We start from the raw sequence: 16858 nt of genomic DNA, 5'->3' as shown, positions 1-16858 counted from the left end.
GATTTGTACATATTGTATATGTGTTGATATGCATATATATGTATTAAAATTACAACTTGCCCAAGCAGCTTCCTTTTATATGGATAAAACAAAGCAACACTGAAGACAAAGCATGAATGCAAGAGAAAGAGGTAATAACTACCATTTTCACTAGTAGTACACCTCAGCTTTGACAATGAAAACATTAGGTATTTCTTGAGGATTATGCAAAAGATAACGCTCAAAATGGGTTTTGTAAATCATTTATTATGATTGAAAGGGAAGAAAATGATAGGAGACAAATATTACAATTAAGCATGTAACATTATTCTCTTGTAGCCAATCATAATAACATACTTTGAATTTTTAAAATGTCTATATAAGTAATTTCCCAGAAAATAAAATTTTCACATCAGTTACAGAAAATTGATTTCTTTCCATCAAAATATTTTATCTCTGTTCTATCAAAAATTAATGCCGAGTCTAGGGTACTACAGTTTAAGCTAAGCCCTTCACAACGTGTTTAAATTAGAAGACCTGGGGTTGCTTACCCAATGGTGAACTAACTATTGCCTGGGAATAAAGTTCTCACACATATTTAACAGCTCTGCCAAGCCTCTGGCTCACCAACTAATGATTTTAAATGTTTTTCTGGGAACTTAAAAACTCTATTGTATCCCAGCCAAAAAGTCTCCTGAGAGTCATCCCAAACTGGTAACCAGTTTATTCTCAAAAACTAATTTGCTTATGCAATAAGTGGTTGTGGCTCAAAAGATTTAGGGGAAATAGTAAATGGAAATCCATTTCCATGGTGTGTTTTTTTCTTTTTTGTCATTACCAATAAAGCAACATCTTACTTGAACAGTGCATTTCTTGGCTCTGCTCTTTCTAGGGATGCTAATAAGGGATAAAACATTTGTGAAAGGCTTAGTGTGAGAACAGCACATTGCCATGGGGAGAAAGCAGCAAAGAAGAAAACATGAAGAACATAATCTGCCAACAAATTAATTCAGCAGCTAACATTTTCCCCCCAAATTGGTTAAAAAAATACCATACGCAAAATGATAAATATATGTCCAAAAAATAAATACAAATATTCTACACATAAATAAAATTAAGTATACTGATGATTACTATTGCAATTAAACATTTTATAATTTTCATGTCTTATCACAGTTTCATATTTATCATGAATACCGATTACTTTGTTCTGAAACATACTAGAATGTACTGACCATTTGTGTAGTAACCTAGTGAAGTAATATATTTCTAGGCTCTTTCAACTGAAATTTTACCTCCTTTGATATGAATATTACTTTTTCTTTTCTTATAAATATGTTTCTGGGAATTTATCTTCAAATTACAATGAAAAAGGACTGTGTAAGGCAAAGCTTTAAGAACTCTCTTTGTTTTCAAAAGTATTATTATTTAACAAAGCAAGGTCAAGATGACACAGCACCAAATGCAATATGTGGGCAATATTCCAGTAAACTCAAGCTATGCTGACAACCAAGGAGTATCAGGAATCACTGTCTTGTTTTAAACTTTACACGCTACTGATCTGAAAAGGTAACGGAGTATGCTTCTTAATACCACATAGGAGGCTCTGGTTACCTAACTCCTATTTTCTCACACAGTGATTCATAGGGCCAGAAGATTTACTGTACTTGCTCTAAAAATTTATACATAAGCACCACCCTGCAGCTATTTCTTACACTGTGTACTCTATTTCTTTCCAAAACACATGAGTTAAAATACACTTAATTACAGTACTTAGGTTTTTTGGCAGTGAGTATTTCCAAATAATCAACTAGTGTGCCAAATAAGAGTTTGGAATCTCCCTTTCTAAAGATTGCCAGAATATTTTTGTTAAAAGGAGGGGGGGAAAAGCCATATTGCATGATGTATCTGTTAGCAAGGGAGATAAAAAAGTTACAAATTCTAACCCATTTAATCCAGAAGAACATCAGTGTATATGCAAATTTTGTGTTTTAGGTTTTACTAGTATTCATTTGAATATTTACGAATCAAGTAAAAGCAAATAACCCCCATTATTTTTAAAGTCTGGAATATTAGTGTGTGGGTGCCATGTTGGCAGGATGTAAACAAACTTCTTTAGAGCTGCTGCAGCCTTTGCTTAGAGGACGGGGGGTGAATGTTCAGGCGCCCACGCTGTCAGAGTAAAGTAGGGCCTTTGGTTGGTCTGCTGCTGGAGAGAAGGGGCTGGCTTCCCACTGTCCTGGCGTGGGGTCCCTGGTTCCTGGCTGAGAGCAGTGCTGGAGCAGAGAGGTGGTGAAACACAGCCTTTTGCTGATGGAAGTTGTTTATGTAACTGGCGATCAAAAGCGTGATTTCAAGAATCTAAAACAAGAAAAATAGAATTGTTATGCCCTGAGAAGTTCTCATCACTTCCAAAAGGAAGTAAGAGTTAGCTATGGGTGGTCTCTATTTGCAAGTGACCAGGCTACCAGCATTCCCTTCTATGCAGATCAAACAAAGCGGTATGTACATGTTCAGCGCCATCAAGGTGATAATAAAAACCTATTTTCTATTATTTAAACCAGCAGAAAGAGTGATTCTTTAAAAACAATCACATTTAGTGGCAATATTAGAAAATGTGTCAGTAGTACAACTATGTCTTAAAGCTACATTTGTGAATATATGAATTAAGATGAACCTGGAGGGTATTGCGCTAAGTGAAATAAGTCAGGCAGAGAAAGACAAATGCCATATAATTTCACTTATATGCAGAATCTAAAAAACAAAACAAGCAAATAAAACAGAAACAGGCTCAGATACAGAGAACAAACTGATGGCTGTCTGGGGGGGTGGCTGGAAGAGAGAAAAAGGTGAAGGGGACTGAGAGCTACAAGCTTCTAGTTATAAAATAATAAGTCGTGAAGATGTAATGTACAGCATAGGGAATGCAGTTAATAATATTATAATTTTATAAGGTGACAGATGGTTACTAGACTTATCATGGTGATCACTTCATAAGGTAAACAGGTGTCCAGTCATTGTGTTGTACCTGAAACTAATATGATGTGGTACGTCAACTATACTTTAATAATATAAAAAAAGAAAAGAAATTAGTACAATTTAAACTAGAGTGCTGAGTATGCTGTGATGCTCTCCACTATCTGCCTTCTCTTAAGTATAGATTTAACTAAGAAAGACATCTGCCATCTTCAAAAAAGCTTTATTCTAAAAAAGTAAACTCTTTTAGTTGACAATTTTAAGTTAAAGTTTTAGAAAAATCAGTTTCTCATTCTTTTACAATAACTGGAACTACATGTTAGAATGTAATTTTATTTATTGCTTTTCGTTAGAGACATTAAAACTATATAGTTTGCCAAAATAGTAAAAAAATAAGTAGGTTTTTATAAAACTCAATCCTCCCACTAATGGGTCCATAGAGTGAATTACTCCAAGTAAACAAGACAATGCATATAAAGTTCCTGAAACAACTTACATCAAGGCCATTTATTTTGAACATTCTGTATAATAAAAATTGGGCTAAATACTTTACAATTACTTCATTTAATTCTTAAACAAACAAAAAATAGGTAGCATCATACCATTTTTTCGATGAAGAAACCAAGGCTTTAGAAAGATGAGGTAAGCCAGAATTTGGACCTAGGACTGTCTGACTGTAAGTGAAGTCTGTTTCCCCATCTGGAACTTAGTCTTTGCAAATAAATGTTTTAGTATGAAAAAAAGCTAGCGTAAAAGATTGGTGGGAAGGCCTCTACTCACCTTGGGCTTTGCCATGGCAAAAAGTAATTTCTCTGTTGGTTTGTCCTTTGAATGTGTATTGTTAATGACAATCATGAAGTCATCTTGATATCCTCCAAAGGTCATTAGACTCTTGTACACATAGCTGACTATTAACCTCTTCAAAGAGAAGTAAATATGTTATATACTCTTTATTTTCAAAGAAAGATGAGAAATGATTAATAACATATCTCCATTAAATGCTGATATTATGATATACTGCAAAATTTTCCTAAAGTCACATTTATTGTGATCCAAAATAGATAGTAGCATACTAGTTTTATTTAGGCATCATTTACCTTTATAATTAAAATACATTTTGATTCTAAAGCAAATACCTCACTGCAGTTAAATGAGAAAACACAAGAAGAAAATAAAAAGCATCTATATTCCAGCATCCAGTGGAAAGCCACCGTTAATATTTTTGTATATTTCCTTCAAGATATAGCTATATCTATATCTACATATAAATTAGGTTGAACCATATGAAACTGACACTTCTTAAGGTCAAATATGGTCAAATATTGGCATATCCATATGGTTCACCCTGATATGTAGACTTTGATTTACACAAACAGAAACACCGTATCATGCATGCTGCTTTTTTAAAACTTAACTACATATTGTGAAAACCTTTTCATGACAACAAATATACTTGTATAACATCAATTAAAATCATTTTATAGACAATTTTTTATTTAACTAAACTCCTATTACAGAACATTTAAATCATTATTATTTGTTAGTACCTTAAGCAATACTCCAATGCACATTTTTCAACGTGTCATAATACACATACGTAATTATTTGGTTATAAACCTCAACAGCTGAAACTGCTACCTCAAGAAAGTAAGGACAATGTTAAGAATATTTCCAGCAAAGGACCTGAATAGACACTTCTCCAAAGAGGACATACAGATGGCCAAGAGACACAAGAGAAAATGCCCAATGTTGCTAATCAACAGAGAGATGCAAATTAAAACCACAACGAGGTATCACTTCACACCTGTCAGAATGGCTCCATCAACAAATCAACAAACGACACCAGCTGGCGAGGGTGTGGGGAAAGGGGAACCTGGTACACTGCTGGTGGGAATGCAGACTGGGGCAGCCACTATGGAAAACAGTATGGAGGCTCCTTAAAAAATTAAAAATGGAGCTGCCGTTTGACCCAGTGATTCCACTCCTAGGAATGTACCCTAAGAATCCTGAAACACCAATCAGAAAGAATATATGCACCCCTATGTTCACAGCAGCACAGTTTACAATAGCTAAAGTGCCCATCAGTAGACGAGTGGATAAAAAAGCTGTGGGACATTCACACCATGGAATACTACGCAGCTGTAAAGAAGAAGGATCTCGTACCCTTTGGGACAGTATGGATGGACCTGGAGAAAATTATGCTAAGTGAAATAAGCCAGGCAGCGAAATACAAATATCACATGATCTCGCTTATACGTGGAATCTAAAGAACTTAATAAACTGATGAACAGAATAGATTCAATGACATGGAAGCATAGATGAGACTGATGAATGTCAGAGGGATGGAGGAGGGCAGATGGGTGGAGGGGGAGAGAGTAACCAAAGAATTTATATGCATATATGCACAACCCAAGGACATGGAGGATGGTGGGGAGGGGGATGGGACGGGGTGGAACGGGTCATTGGGGAGAAAAAGGGACACCTGTAATATTTTAAACAAAAATAAAATTTAAAAATTAAAAAAAAAAATTCCAAACTCCTCCAGAAAGGTTATAACCATTTATATTCCCAGCACCAGTCCTGCTAACACTGAATATCATCATTCCATTGAATCTCTACCAACCTGACTGGTGAAAAGTAAAATCTCACTGTTTTAAATGGAATTTGATTACTAGTGAGATTAACATTTTAAAATACATTTATTGAACAACTATTTCTTCTGTGAATTGCCTGGGTCCATTTGTCTATCAGTGTGTTTATAATTTCCTTGTTTTTTTAAGACATCCATGTTTATATAGGATACCAATCCTTTATCATATATGCAGCAAATATTTTTCCTAATGTGTTGTTAAAACAATTTTTAAAATATAATTCAAAGACATATGGCCTAAACAAAAAGGAATCCGCACATCTAATGATTAGTTTGCAGAAATGAGTAGACCATTCCAGCACTGAATGGCCCAAGGGCTGCAGCCCACACATCTACTTCCTCGCCTGTGGTCCACCTCCCAGGGTCTAGGGATCTAAGGTAACTCGATGCTGGTATACAAATTTTTGTTGATTTTAAGTCACTGACTTTAGAATCTATCTTCAAGTTATTCATTCAAGAACTATAAGGCATTCAAATGCATAAACTCCTTCAAAAAACGCTGTTGTTTTTGGCAATTATATGGAGAAACAGTTACTATAACACTCAAAAATAGTTTGGTTTCCAAAAAATTCTCAGTGATCACTGACTATCCACAGTTAGGAAAGCCCACTATACCTACCAGGTAAAATTTAGCAACTCCTGCCCACCAGGTTAAAAAATAAAATAAAATAAATTTTTTTTACTATGTAATATGATACATATGAGGTAAATAAATGAACACATGGAAAGCATAGTTTGACTTTATATTTAATCACAAATAAAGGTCTAAGACACTGTACAGGTACAAGTGAACTGATAAGTGATATTACAGGAAATTACAGAACTTGTTATAGAAGCCTTAGTGAAACTGAACTTAAACTTTGATAACTAAAGTTTCTATTTTAATGTTATCTTTTCATTTTACATCGCAGGCAATCTTCCTAACATTATAAATGAATAGTCATTTTACAAATACAACTATGATTGCAATTTAGTCATGGTATCTTAGTATTTTTCTCATACACAGTACAGGCATACCTTGTTTTATTGTGCTTCGGTTTATTGCGCTTTGCAGATACCGTGTTTTTTACAAACTGAAGGTAAGGTCCTCCACCAGCAAAAGATTATGAAAGGCTTCGGTGACGGTTGGCATTTTTTAGCAATAAAGTATTTTTTTTTTAAATATATCTTTATTGATTTCAGAGAGAGGAAAGGAGAGGGAGAAAGAGAGACATAGAAACATCAATGATGAGAGTCACTGATCAGCTGCAGCCCGCAACTTGGGCATGTGCCCTGATCAGGAATCGAACCCTGATCGCCTGGATCCTAGGTTGACGCTCAACCGCTGAGCCACGCCCGGCTGGGCTAAAGTATTTTTTAATTAAAGTATGTACATTGGTTTTGGGTTTTTTTTTTTTCAGATATAATGCTATTGCATACTTAGTAGACTACAGTATAGTGTAAACATAACTTTTATATGCACTAGGAAACCAAAAAATGTGTGCAACTTGCTTTATTGTGATACTCGCTTCACTGCAGTGGCCTGGAACCAAACTGCTATATCTCTGAGGCATGCCTGTACACAGTCTGTCTAGTCTTGTTTTAAAAGATTAAATTGTAACCATAGTTGTATATTTGTAAAATGACTATTCATTATATCGTATTAGGAAGAAAATCAATCAGATTAAGATATCATTACCTTTTGTTTACAGTATGCTGAGCAATGGAAATAGTTGATTCAATGCAAAACTTTAGGGTTTACTCTTACCATGGAGTTGTATTCTAAGATGCTTAAACCATCCTCATGTATAGCCAGCCACAGGAAAGTACTTCCAAGTGATGATGGAGTTGTGGGCTAAGAAGAGGTGAAAATACACTATGTAATAAATGCTAAGCAAAAGTAAAGAAATATTTTTCAGCCTAAATTCAATGAAACACTTAAAACAACGACTTATTAAAAATCTCTCCTGGGGAGGAGGCAGTGTGGCGTAATGGAAAGAGCAGTGAATCTGATATTAAGAAGCTGGGTTTGAGATCCAAAATTTCCCCTTATTAATGTGTGCGCTTGGATGAGCTCCGTAATCTGCTCCCTGGCCTGGTTAGTCGCTCAGTGTTCCTGCAGCTCTCTGTTCATAGTCACCGTCCAGCAGTTTGCTCCCAGGCCTGTTGCAACACTGGGCTGTGAGTTCCTGGAAGCGTGAGTACAGCCCATCTGAAACCACAAGCTTATGTATCCCCTAGAGCTTATTAGCTCAGTGTCTGACAAACAGGACTCATTAAATACTAAATAAATGAGCAAATGAGAGAGAGGGGATGCACGAATGAAGAGAAGAAACAGTTCAGCTGCTGCCTTCACTCTAAGGGTGAGCGTAATGAGCGTAGGAAATGATTTAAGGCGGGGAAGTGGAGCAGAGGGGAAGAGAGAGAAGCTGGTGGCTTTCCTGCTCTGTTCTTAGTTTGCTTTAAATTGTTGGCAATTTCCTTATTTTCTTTCAAACACGGAACCTATAAACCTGGAGTTACTGTTCCCACTGTTTTATTTTACTGAACTGAATTATCCCCCCCCACCTTCTTACTTTTGCAAGAAACAACTTGGCACCAAAGAACGGCCACTTCCTGGCTACTGTCAAATAAATTCGCACACAATCAGCAGCACTGTGTCCCCGGAGGGCCATCCATCTGGTTGACAGTCGCTGGCAAAGCTGCCTAAAAGTAAAGAACAAAATAAAAGCAAAAACATAAACACTGGATCACCCTCCCAAGATAAAGCTCTCCTTAAGCCACTCCTGGCAGAACCGGGATACCTGGGCGCAACCGGGTGAGGCTGTTTTCACCTAACCCCCGGTTACCCTGTCCTTTCCGCAGTGTTCCTTTCGCCAAATTCTCAGTGTCAGTGCTCTCAGCATGACCTCGGTTTCCTGCTGCCCACCCCCTTCGGGTACATTTTAAAAATCTCATTAGCTACCATCAAACCTTAGTGTAAATTAGTTTAAAAGGTAATTTCTCATGGGAATAACTTTCATTTTTAAAGAAAAGTACAAGAAGTTGAGACAAAGAATGAATCCCTAACTGGAATTTTAGGTACTGCCAGTCCTGGCTTGGAGAGATGCTGGATGCAGGGAAAATTTAAAAACCACTTATTCTACACAGACAAGAGACTGATCTCAGATGTTCCTATTTTGGAAAAACTCATAGTGAACTGGATTTCCTCTAATTTTTAAACTGTAGCTTTTCTTTTTAAATTTATTTTATTATTGAAAGAATTACAGGTGTCCCCCATTTCCTCCCTTTTACCTCCCTTCTGCCCCACCTCCCCCCTCTCCCCAGTTCTTCCCCTGTCTATTGTCTGTGTCTGTGGGCTGTGCATATATGTTTATAAGTGCTTTGGTCAATCTCTTCACAACCCTATTCTCGCCCTCCCTCTGAGTAACAGCTTTTATTTATATGCTCTCAAAATTCAAAACTCCAAGTTAGTTGAGTTTAATTTAAAACTTTATCTTAAAAACATCTTGTGTAAGACAATAGTTTATTTTTATAACAATTTGTTCATAATGGAATACCACTATTAAAAAGTCCTCCAAAAAGGCCATGTACAATTTTTTTCATCTTTAAAATATCACCAAAGAACAAATGTGACTCTGCCTTTAGAGCCAGGCGTGGCTCAGCAGCTGAGCATCGACCTAGGATCCAGGAGATCGAGGCTGGATTCCCAGTCGGGGGCATGCGGGAGGCAGCCGATCGATGATGATTCTCTCATCATTGATGTTTCAACTCTCTCTCCCTTTCCCTTCCTCTCTCTGAAATCAATATATATTTAGAAAAGAAAAAAAAAGAGTTACAAGAGGTTCCTTACCTTACCTGTTCTTCAGAGGAGTCATCTCTATACCTTTTAGGGTAAAATTTCTCTATGACTTGTTTTAGAGTTTGGTTTGCTTTGCACTGATTAGTAACATGCCCTGCTGGAGTTGAAAAAGGTCTTTCAAAATCTCCAATCTCCACCTAATTGGAAATCCAAAAAAGAGAAAACACAGGGTACTGAAAAGAGTTTAAAAAAAAGAAAATCAGTTTTATTCTTTCTAAACATTCTTTACAATAGAATATATAATTACATATAATTATATAATAACATATAATTACATATAATATATAAATCTACTTGTCATGATTGTGTGCTTATGGAATTTATAATCAGATGTAAGTATTATTATTAAAATCTAAATTCCATTTGACTGCTAGTTTTGAAAAAATCCGTAACTTAAACATGCCAGTTCCATTTCTACACCAAGCACCCTAGGTTAACATCACCGTCTAGTAGTATCTGCTAAAGGCCACACCACTCTACTGCCTGTTACAGCACAGGAAAAATTTTCATTTGTAAGGGACCATTTTAATTGACAATAATAAGGCAAATAGAAGTTAAAAATGAAGGACAAAAATGTTACAAAGCTAAGAGAAATCTCAAAAAAAGTGTTACTTGAACTTCCGAAGGGTCTTTACGGGATGCAGGGGAACAAGAACTCTCTCTCGTTCCCTTTTCCTAGATTTTCTCCATGAATGTCCTGTACTCATCCCTGTCTCCCTTCACACTCTGCATCTTCACGGGGCCACTGCTCCGCTTAGGCCCCCACGTAAGTGTCAAATCCAAAAAGAAAAGGGAACGTGACTGGTCCGTTCCTGACGCGGTGAGTCCAGGGAGCCTGTGAAAGTGTGAACTGGAGAAAAAAGATCTGGGGATCGCTGGCACAGGCGGCGGAAAAAACGAAGCGCGCGCGGGAGGTGTCCTGGGACGCTGTGCAGCGAGAAGCCCGGAGCCGACGCGGGACGGCGGTTCTCCTCAGTTGATGCGTGCACACTCGGGCGTGGCAGGGCTGGGCTGCCTCTCCCGACCGTTCTCCCCTTCCTTCCGCGCCATAAAAACCCTGACCTTATCTGGGCTCACCGCTGCCCACGCGAGACCACATCCTCCAGTGTCTCCTCCAGGCTGGCAAGGCCGTGGGCTGAGTTTTGGCCAGAGAGACATGCGGGACTGTCCTCCGTAGCCGCTGGGAAATGCTCCAAGGCGGAGGACAGGGCCTCCTGCGGCCCCTGCTCCGTTCTGATGCCTGGAGCACCGATACAGCAGCTGGAGCTCGGGCAGACCTCGGGGACAGGAGGCTGACGCCGGGGACAGCGGAAGGGAGGGCAGGATAAAGGCCCTGCCCCGATGGCTCTGGAGAGGCGCCCGCATGCCTACCTCTGTGAGAGACAAGGACACTTCTATTTCAATTGTCGCCATTACTTTGCATGGGTGTGTTTTCACAGAAGTCCGAACTTAATCCTGATCGACACACCAGGTAATAAAAGAAAGTGCTTCAGCTAAAAGACTGGCTCCTAGTAGATTAGAGGGCGAAGTCAGCAGGGCAGCTCAGCCCCACAGCTCCACGCTCATCAAGCCCCTCTGCTAACCGCGAAGCCGGGGGGTAAACGTGCAAGACCATAGCAGCTGGGCCCCCTTCACGGAATCCCGTGCCGCACGCTGCGGCCGGGAGCGATCTGGAGGCAAACCGCAATTATACTGCCTGTGACTGCTGGGGTGTTAATCACGGCAAAGTGAATTTAAAGAATTACTAAAGGTATATATTGTTTTACTAGTTAAGTCACCGTTGCAATTAGTATTTTATCTTTACAAAATATTACTCCATATAACACAGAAGTTACCTGAGCTAAGAGAGCCGCCATCTCTAATGCCAGGTCCTTGTTCAGAGGGAAAAGTCCATTTATTATTTGGTCATTTGTCTGATACATTAACAGCAACTTTTCTCTATCGGTCTCTCCACGAGCTTGCATGGAGAAATATAGTCTGTAAAAAACAGAGGGGATTCTTCATCAGAGGGAATTCTTACAAAGGAAGAAAGAGTTGTTCTAACATAGTTCTCTACATGGTACGTGCTTAGATCGTTCCTCTCGGTTAATGACTTCAGCTTCTGTTCTATCCACTTTCAGCAACTGAGGAAACCTGCTTTGAGGCTGAGGTTGAGGAACCCTTCAATGCTATTTTTTATGCCGTGAAATACCAAATCTTGAAGTGTCACTGAAGCAGGAAATAAGACACTGAGTGAAATTAAATATGCCCTTTCTTTCGGGGAATGAAATGACCCTTCATCAATGGGCTGTATAAACTCAATTTGCAAAACACTCACATTTCCTACATACCTCGGACACACCAGGGAACAGAAAATAAAGGTTTCAATTCAAAATCAACATCAAGTTGGAGGGGGGTAGTTTACCCTGGGAATCTAAAAGAGAGTATTTGTGCATTTCAGTGTTTTGACTTTTGTTTGGCACATTCTCATAAGCAGCTTTAGGAGCTCAACAGTGGTTTACATGTTATTAGCTGAGATACGACATGGCTTTTGCCTGCCTGGTTCTTCATCAATTCAGTGACCTCTTGATTAATCCACTGTGCTGCTGCTCTGTGTGCGAGGCCTCTGGGCTGACTCCAGGCTGCAGATCAGGCATGGGGAGCTGCAGATGGCGTGACAGGGCAGTGGGTAGGCAACACCTTGGCACACTTTAAGGTTGTCATGACAACGCAGTGGCAGGGAAAGATTTAGACCCAGCATTTGTTAGGTGTGTGCCCACCGGCTCTAACTGAATTTTCAGCCTTTTGCTCCCTACACACTTGAGGGAGAGGCCACACTGCCATCAGGTACAGTGTCTCTCGCAGTAATAATCTCAAATAGCAGGGGCTGAGAGGGCGCAGGTCAGGATCGCAGAGGAACCATGGCTTGGGGGGGGGGGTTGTACTTTGAAAAGCTCTTCCCCACGATTCTGAAAATTCTTTCCACTCACCCCAGCTCAAGAATCACTGTCCTGGGCGCTCATTCAGAGTGGCTTCTTGAAAACATAAATCCTAAGCCCTATTTTGATCTGTAACTGCACGATGACTGACTGTTAACTGGTAGAAGAATCTGGCTGCGTAACAGAAATAGATTCTAAACTCAAAATGATGTTAGCAAAGTGATATGAGACAGAGGATAACGCTGAAAGGAAAGCTCTCCCTCCCGGCCACTAACATTTTTGTACATAGCTTACTGCCTCCACTTACGTTAAGGGCTATTCCCCACCGTAACCCACGAGGGTTTAGCTAAGTGCTACCACGAGATCGTTCTCCATAAAGGTTTGCAGGAGAACCCTGGGGGGGACCAAATGTACAAATGGCTACAGGCAAGAAGAGCTCTACCATACATTTCCATCACTTCTGGCGTGCGAATGAAATTGAACCTGGGAAGGAAAATGAGCCACTAGAAGCAAAAAAAGGAAAAACAATCCCAGACACTTATCTAGAAATACGACATGCAGGAATCATAGGCTTAAGCCCCTAATGAAACAGTTCGGACTCTGACAATTACACAGTGACTTGGAGAGAATGTGGAGAAAGACTAAAAAGTCACAAAAATGACCAAGGAGCCAGAAACTCAAATCCACGGACCTTGAATAGGAAAGGCGCCAGGAGACTGTGCTCTGCGCCTCTCCGGGGATGCCCAGTTAGTTCCCCAGTCCCGACGGGGCCTGAAGCAGAGAAGGGGGCCCCTCCCACAGCAGGCAGGGCGCGTGAGCTAGCAGGGGACTCCCCCAATGTCGTCTCCTCGCTTGACACCAGGGAGCTGAGTACTGCGGGGTGGAAGTGACATCTCCGCGTGGCCCAGGCCCCCTGCGTGCGTGTACACTGCTCCCAATGCAGCAGGGCGCTCCAACCGGCTGCACACTTCATTCCTCGGAGCACCCATTCCCTGCCGCCTCTGGTCTCATCCTGCACACTTGCTGAGCCTGCCTTCGCTCTCCACGCCCCTTCCCTCCTCTGCCCACCGCGGCCTGCTGATGACACTCCACTGAACTGCAGCTGTGACCCCCTTCCCTGTCCTCTTCCTGCCTCAACGGCCACCGCTCACGTCACCTGCTCAGACGGCAGCCCTCTGAAGCCTCCTCTCTGTTCCCACCACAGCTTGTACATATGGGGGCATTAACTGTGTGGCTGACTCTGATCCAAGGGCTTTGCCTTTGCCGACATTTAGTCCTTCAGACAACCCTAGAGGAGGTACTGTTTTCATCTCCATTTCTCGTAGAGGGCATCTGAGGCAGAGAGATGGTAAGTGACTTGCTCAAAGCCACACAGTGAGAGGGGGAACCGGGATTCTAACCCAGGCAGTGTCTTTCCAGAGCCCATGTTCACTACCCTGCCGTGCTGGCCCTGGCACAGCATTCATCACATTGCTAAGATGTCGTACCTGTCTCTCCCTGCACACTGCAGAGTTCTAAAGAGTGGGGAAACTCTATTTACCTTTGAATCCCAGGGCTTCAACAAGGCCCGGCCCTGGCAGACACGGAACAGATGTTCACTGCATGAATGGATAAATGAATGGTAGTGGGGACTGCTAAATATGGGACTTCTTTGTCAAAAAAGCCTGAAAGATCCCCTTTTTGTAGCCCTGGGCAAATGACTTAACTCTCTAAAGCCTCAGTTTCCTGATCTATGAGATGGAGATGATAATAATGCTGTTGGGATTATATAAGATGAGACATACAAAGAGCTCAGCACAGGGCCTAGTGTGTGATAAATGCTAAGTGTTGGTTATTATTATTAGCATTCTTCTCTAGGGGTATTTAGAATTATAAGACTCTCTTCATGCTGGAATTTTTTTGGTGTTATCATTGCTGGAAAAAATGGGATAAATTAGATGAACTGTCAAGATGCTTCTTGGCTTAGGAGCAAATGGATATAGGCACTCTTACAGTCAGCTAAAGGTGGCAGAGACAGGAATGTTAAGCTGTGCTCCAGAAAATAAGGACAGAGGACTACTGAAAATGATCTTTGATTTCAACAAGGGGTAAGGAAGAGCTGACCTCTTTAGGGAAGGATCCTTGCCAGATGTGTTTGCTTAAAAACATGCCTTGACCTTGCGATGTCAAATACACAGCAAGAAACCAAATTAAATAAGCAGCCTAAATATGAATAGAATTTAAACATTAGTTTACAAATGGTCATCTATGCGAACAAGTTTTAAATCTATTAATTAGATCTTTAACCTCTGAATCTAAATAATGAAAAGGCCATAACTTACATTCCTAAATATAAGTGAAAATTCCATGATGAAAAGCTGGCATTTCAGTTTTTATTACAGGGGTGCTAGTCCGGGGCTGGCATGATAGGCCACAGCCGGCTCCCCTCCCGACTGTGCCACTGGAAACTAGGGCTCGTTGTCTAAGCTGTTTCTACACACACGCAAAGCAAGACCATATTTAGAAATGTTGTACTTTCTCAGAGCTGGGGCTATTCAGCGTGTCAGACTTCTGTTAAAAATTAAACCTTTTGGTTGAGTTGCTTTTTTTCTGATGTCAAAGCCACTGTCATGAAAGTAATTCCATTTAGTGCCAACGAAAGCAAACAAGAATTCTTGAACCTATTCTACGTGATGATGTACAGCACATCAGGTCAGGGGCTGGCTCCCTCTCCAGGTAAGATCAAGAAGACACGGGGCAGCAGTGTGGACCCCAGGCCAGCGCTTCTCAGAAGCCAGCATGTATCAGAGCCAGCTGCAGGACCGCGAGAACACAGACGCCTGGGTCTCACTCCAGAGATTCGGACTCACGGAGGCTGACGTGCCCCTTAATAATTTGTATTCTTATTGTGTTTCCATGTGATGCTGAAGTTTAGGTCCAGGGCCCACATGTTGAAAATTACTGCTCCAGTGATCACAGAACTAAAACCACCATCTGGAAGCTCCGAGTCTTCCATCCTGCTCTTCTTCCAGTCACCAAAGGGCCCCACATAAAGGCTGTCATCCGAGGAAACAGGTCGCTCCAGAAGTAGGGCCTATTAGATTTCCATTATCTAAGTAATCTTGCTTATCTCTAGAAAAGCATAATTTTTAAACCTTGGATACCAAAGCTTAACAGTCACCTTCTTGGGTACTGTACTCAGAACTCTTGCCCATGAGCCCGAGTAGAGAAGCTCCAATGGCGCACAACCACCATTATCCACACCAAAGGAGCCTGTTCAAACAGCGTGGGCTCTTTGGTGCAGACTGTAAAAGTGGAGCCCGAAATATGAATGCACATATTTATTTAACAGTTCCCCTAGTAATCAATATGCTATAAGTCCCTCTCACCCCCTCCCCAAAACACTTATTTTTTACTAATCTAAAAATATATGACAAAGAAGATTCTGGGAAATGCTGGAATACTCTTGCCCACTTATGTGGGTGTTTCTGGGGGATAGGTTATTAGAAGAAGAAATCCTGAACTGGATCAAAGGCCAATACATTATTTATATTATATTAGTGTCTTTACTTCTTGCATTCCAAAAATAGGCCTTGGAAAGAAGTCAATGCAACACCAATAATTCCTCCAGGTTCTTGGTCTGATATTTCAGATTCCTGATTTTATAGGGTATAAGACCTAAATAAAACCAGCACAATAACTTTTTTTTTTGTATAGTTAATATGACCTGGTCAGTGAACACTGTTTATTAAGTGTCACTTTCTGCTAATACATGGAAGATGGTATTTAAAAAGAGAGAGAAATAGAAAATCTGGTTTCTGACCATATGCCACAGTGTACTACAGTTTTATCTGTTGAGAAGGTGTATGCTCTGGCCTCACTGGCTTTTTAACAATTTCTGAAGCGCTGAGAAACCTCCCGCCACAGGCTGCTGATCATTCTCGGCCCAGCTGAATGCTCCCAGCCCCAGCCCTCCTCTGACCTTGGCACAGCATTTCCTCAGAGCCCCCCGATGTCTCAGGGTAGGGCAGGCTCTAGTCTGGTGCTCCCTCAGAACCACCCTCTTCTCTTTCAAAGAACTTAATGTGTAATTATATACTCAGTAGAGTTATTGTATGGTTAACAACTGTCTTCCTCACTAGCCTGTAAATTCCAAAAGATCAGGGACTGTGTTTGTGTCTGTTTTTATTATTATTTTATTCAGAGCATCTAGCTAAGTGCCTGGCTTATAGTTGAAGCTCAATAAATACTGAGAGAGAGAGAGACGGAATGAAAGTGAGAATGAACGAATATGAATATATCACTTTTAAGAGAATTGGGTAATTAAATACTTCTTACTACAGATTTGTACCATTCAGTCTTTATGAAAAATGTGGTAATAATGTTAAAAAATTTGAAAGTGGAAAATGCATCCTACGCTAAGACATCAGCTATTTTTTCCTGCAATTTTCTTCTTATTTTTGTCCAAATGCATATTTTTATATAATATAATTATTCATGACATTAAGGGACAAG

The 16858-nt window shown here is 40.3% G+C and overlaps 1 protein-coding gene across 3 annotated transcripts in view; it reads right to left on the bottom strand.

Annotated features, from left to right (window-relative positions):
* Positions 1 to 227: 227 nt before the first annotated feature.
* Positions 228 to 16858, bottom strand: part of PLEKHH2 (pleckstrin homology, MyTH4 and FERM domain containing H2) — a 78296-nt gene continuing 61665 nt past the window's right edge. For 2 of the 3 annotated variants that reach the window (XM_081156250.1, XM_081156251.1), the window contains exons 25-30: positions 11282 to 11423; positions 9438 to 9583; positions 8161 to 8290; positions 7353 to 7439; positions 3736 to 3873; positions 228 to 2340 (exon numbers count right to left, since the gene is read on the bottom strand). In XM_081156250.1, the coding sequence (XP_081012376.1) occupies positions 2155 to 2340; positions 3736 to 3873; positions 7353 to 7439; positions 8161 to 8290; positions 9438 to 9583; positions 11282 to 11423 (829 nt within the window). In that variant the 3' untranslated portion in view covers positions 228 to 2154. Of the gene's footprint in view, positions 2341 to 3735; positions 3874 to 7352; positions 7440 to 8160; positions 8291 to 9437; positions 9584 to 11281; positions 11424 to 16858 lie in introns of those variants that run through there. The other variant, XM_081156252.1, reaches the window with a different exon arrangement.

Source organism: Miniopterus schreibersii, assembly GCF_964146895.1.
Source record: "Miniopterus schreibersii genome assembly, chromosome: 13".
Classification (NCBI taxonomy): Eukaryota; Metazoa; Chordata; class Mammalia; order Chiroptera; family Miniopteridae; genus Miniopterus; species Miniopterus schreibersii.
Note: the sequence above shows the minus strand (reverse complement) of the source record. Positions and strands in the feature narration are given on the sequence as shown.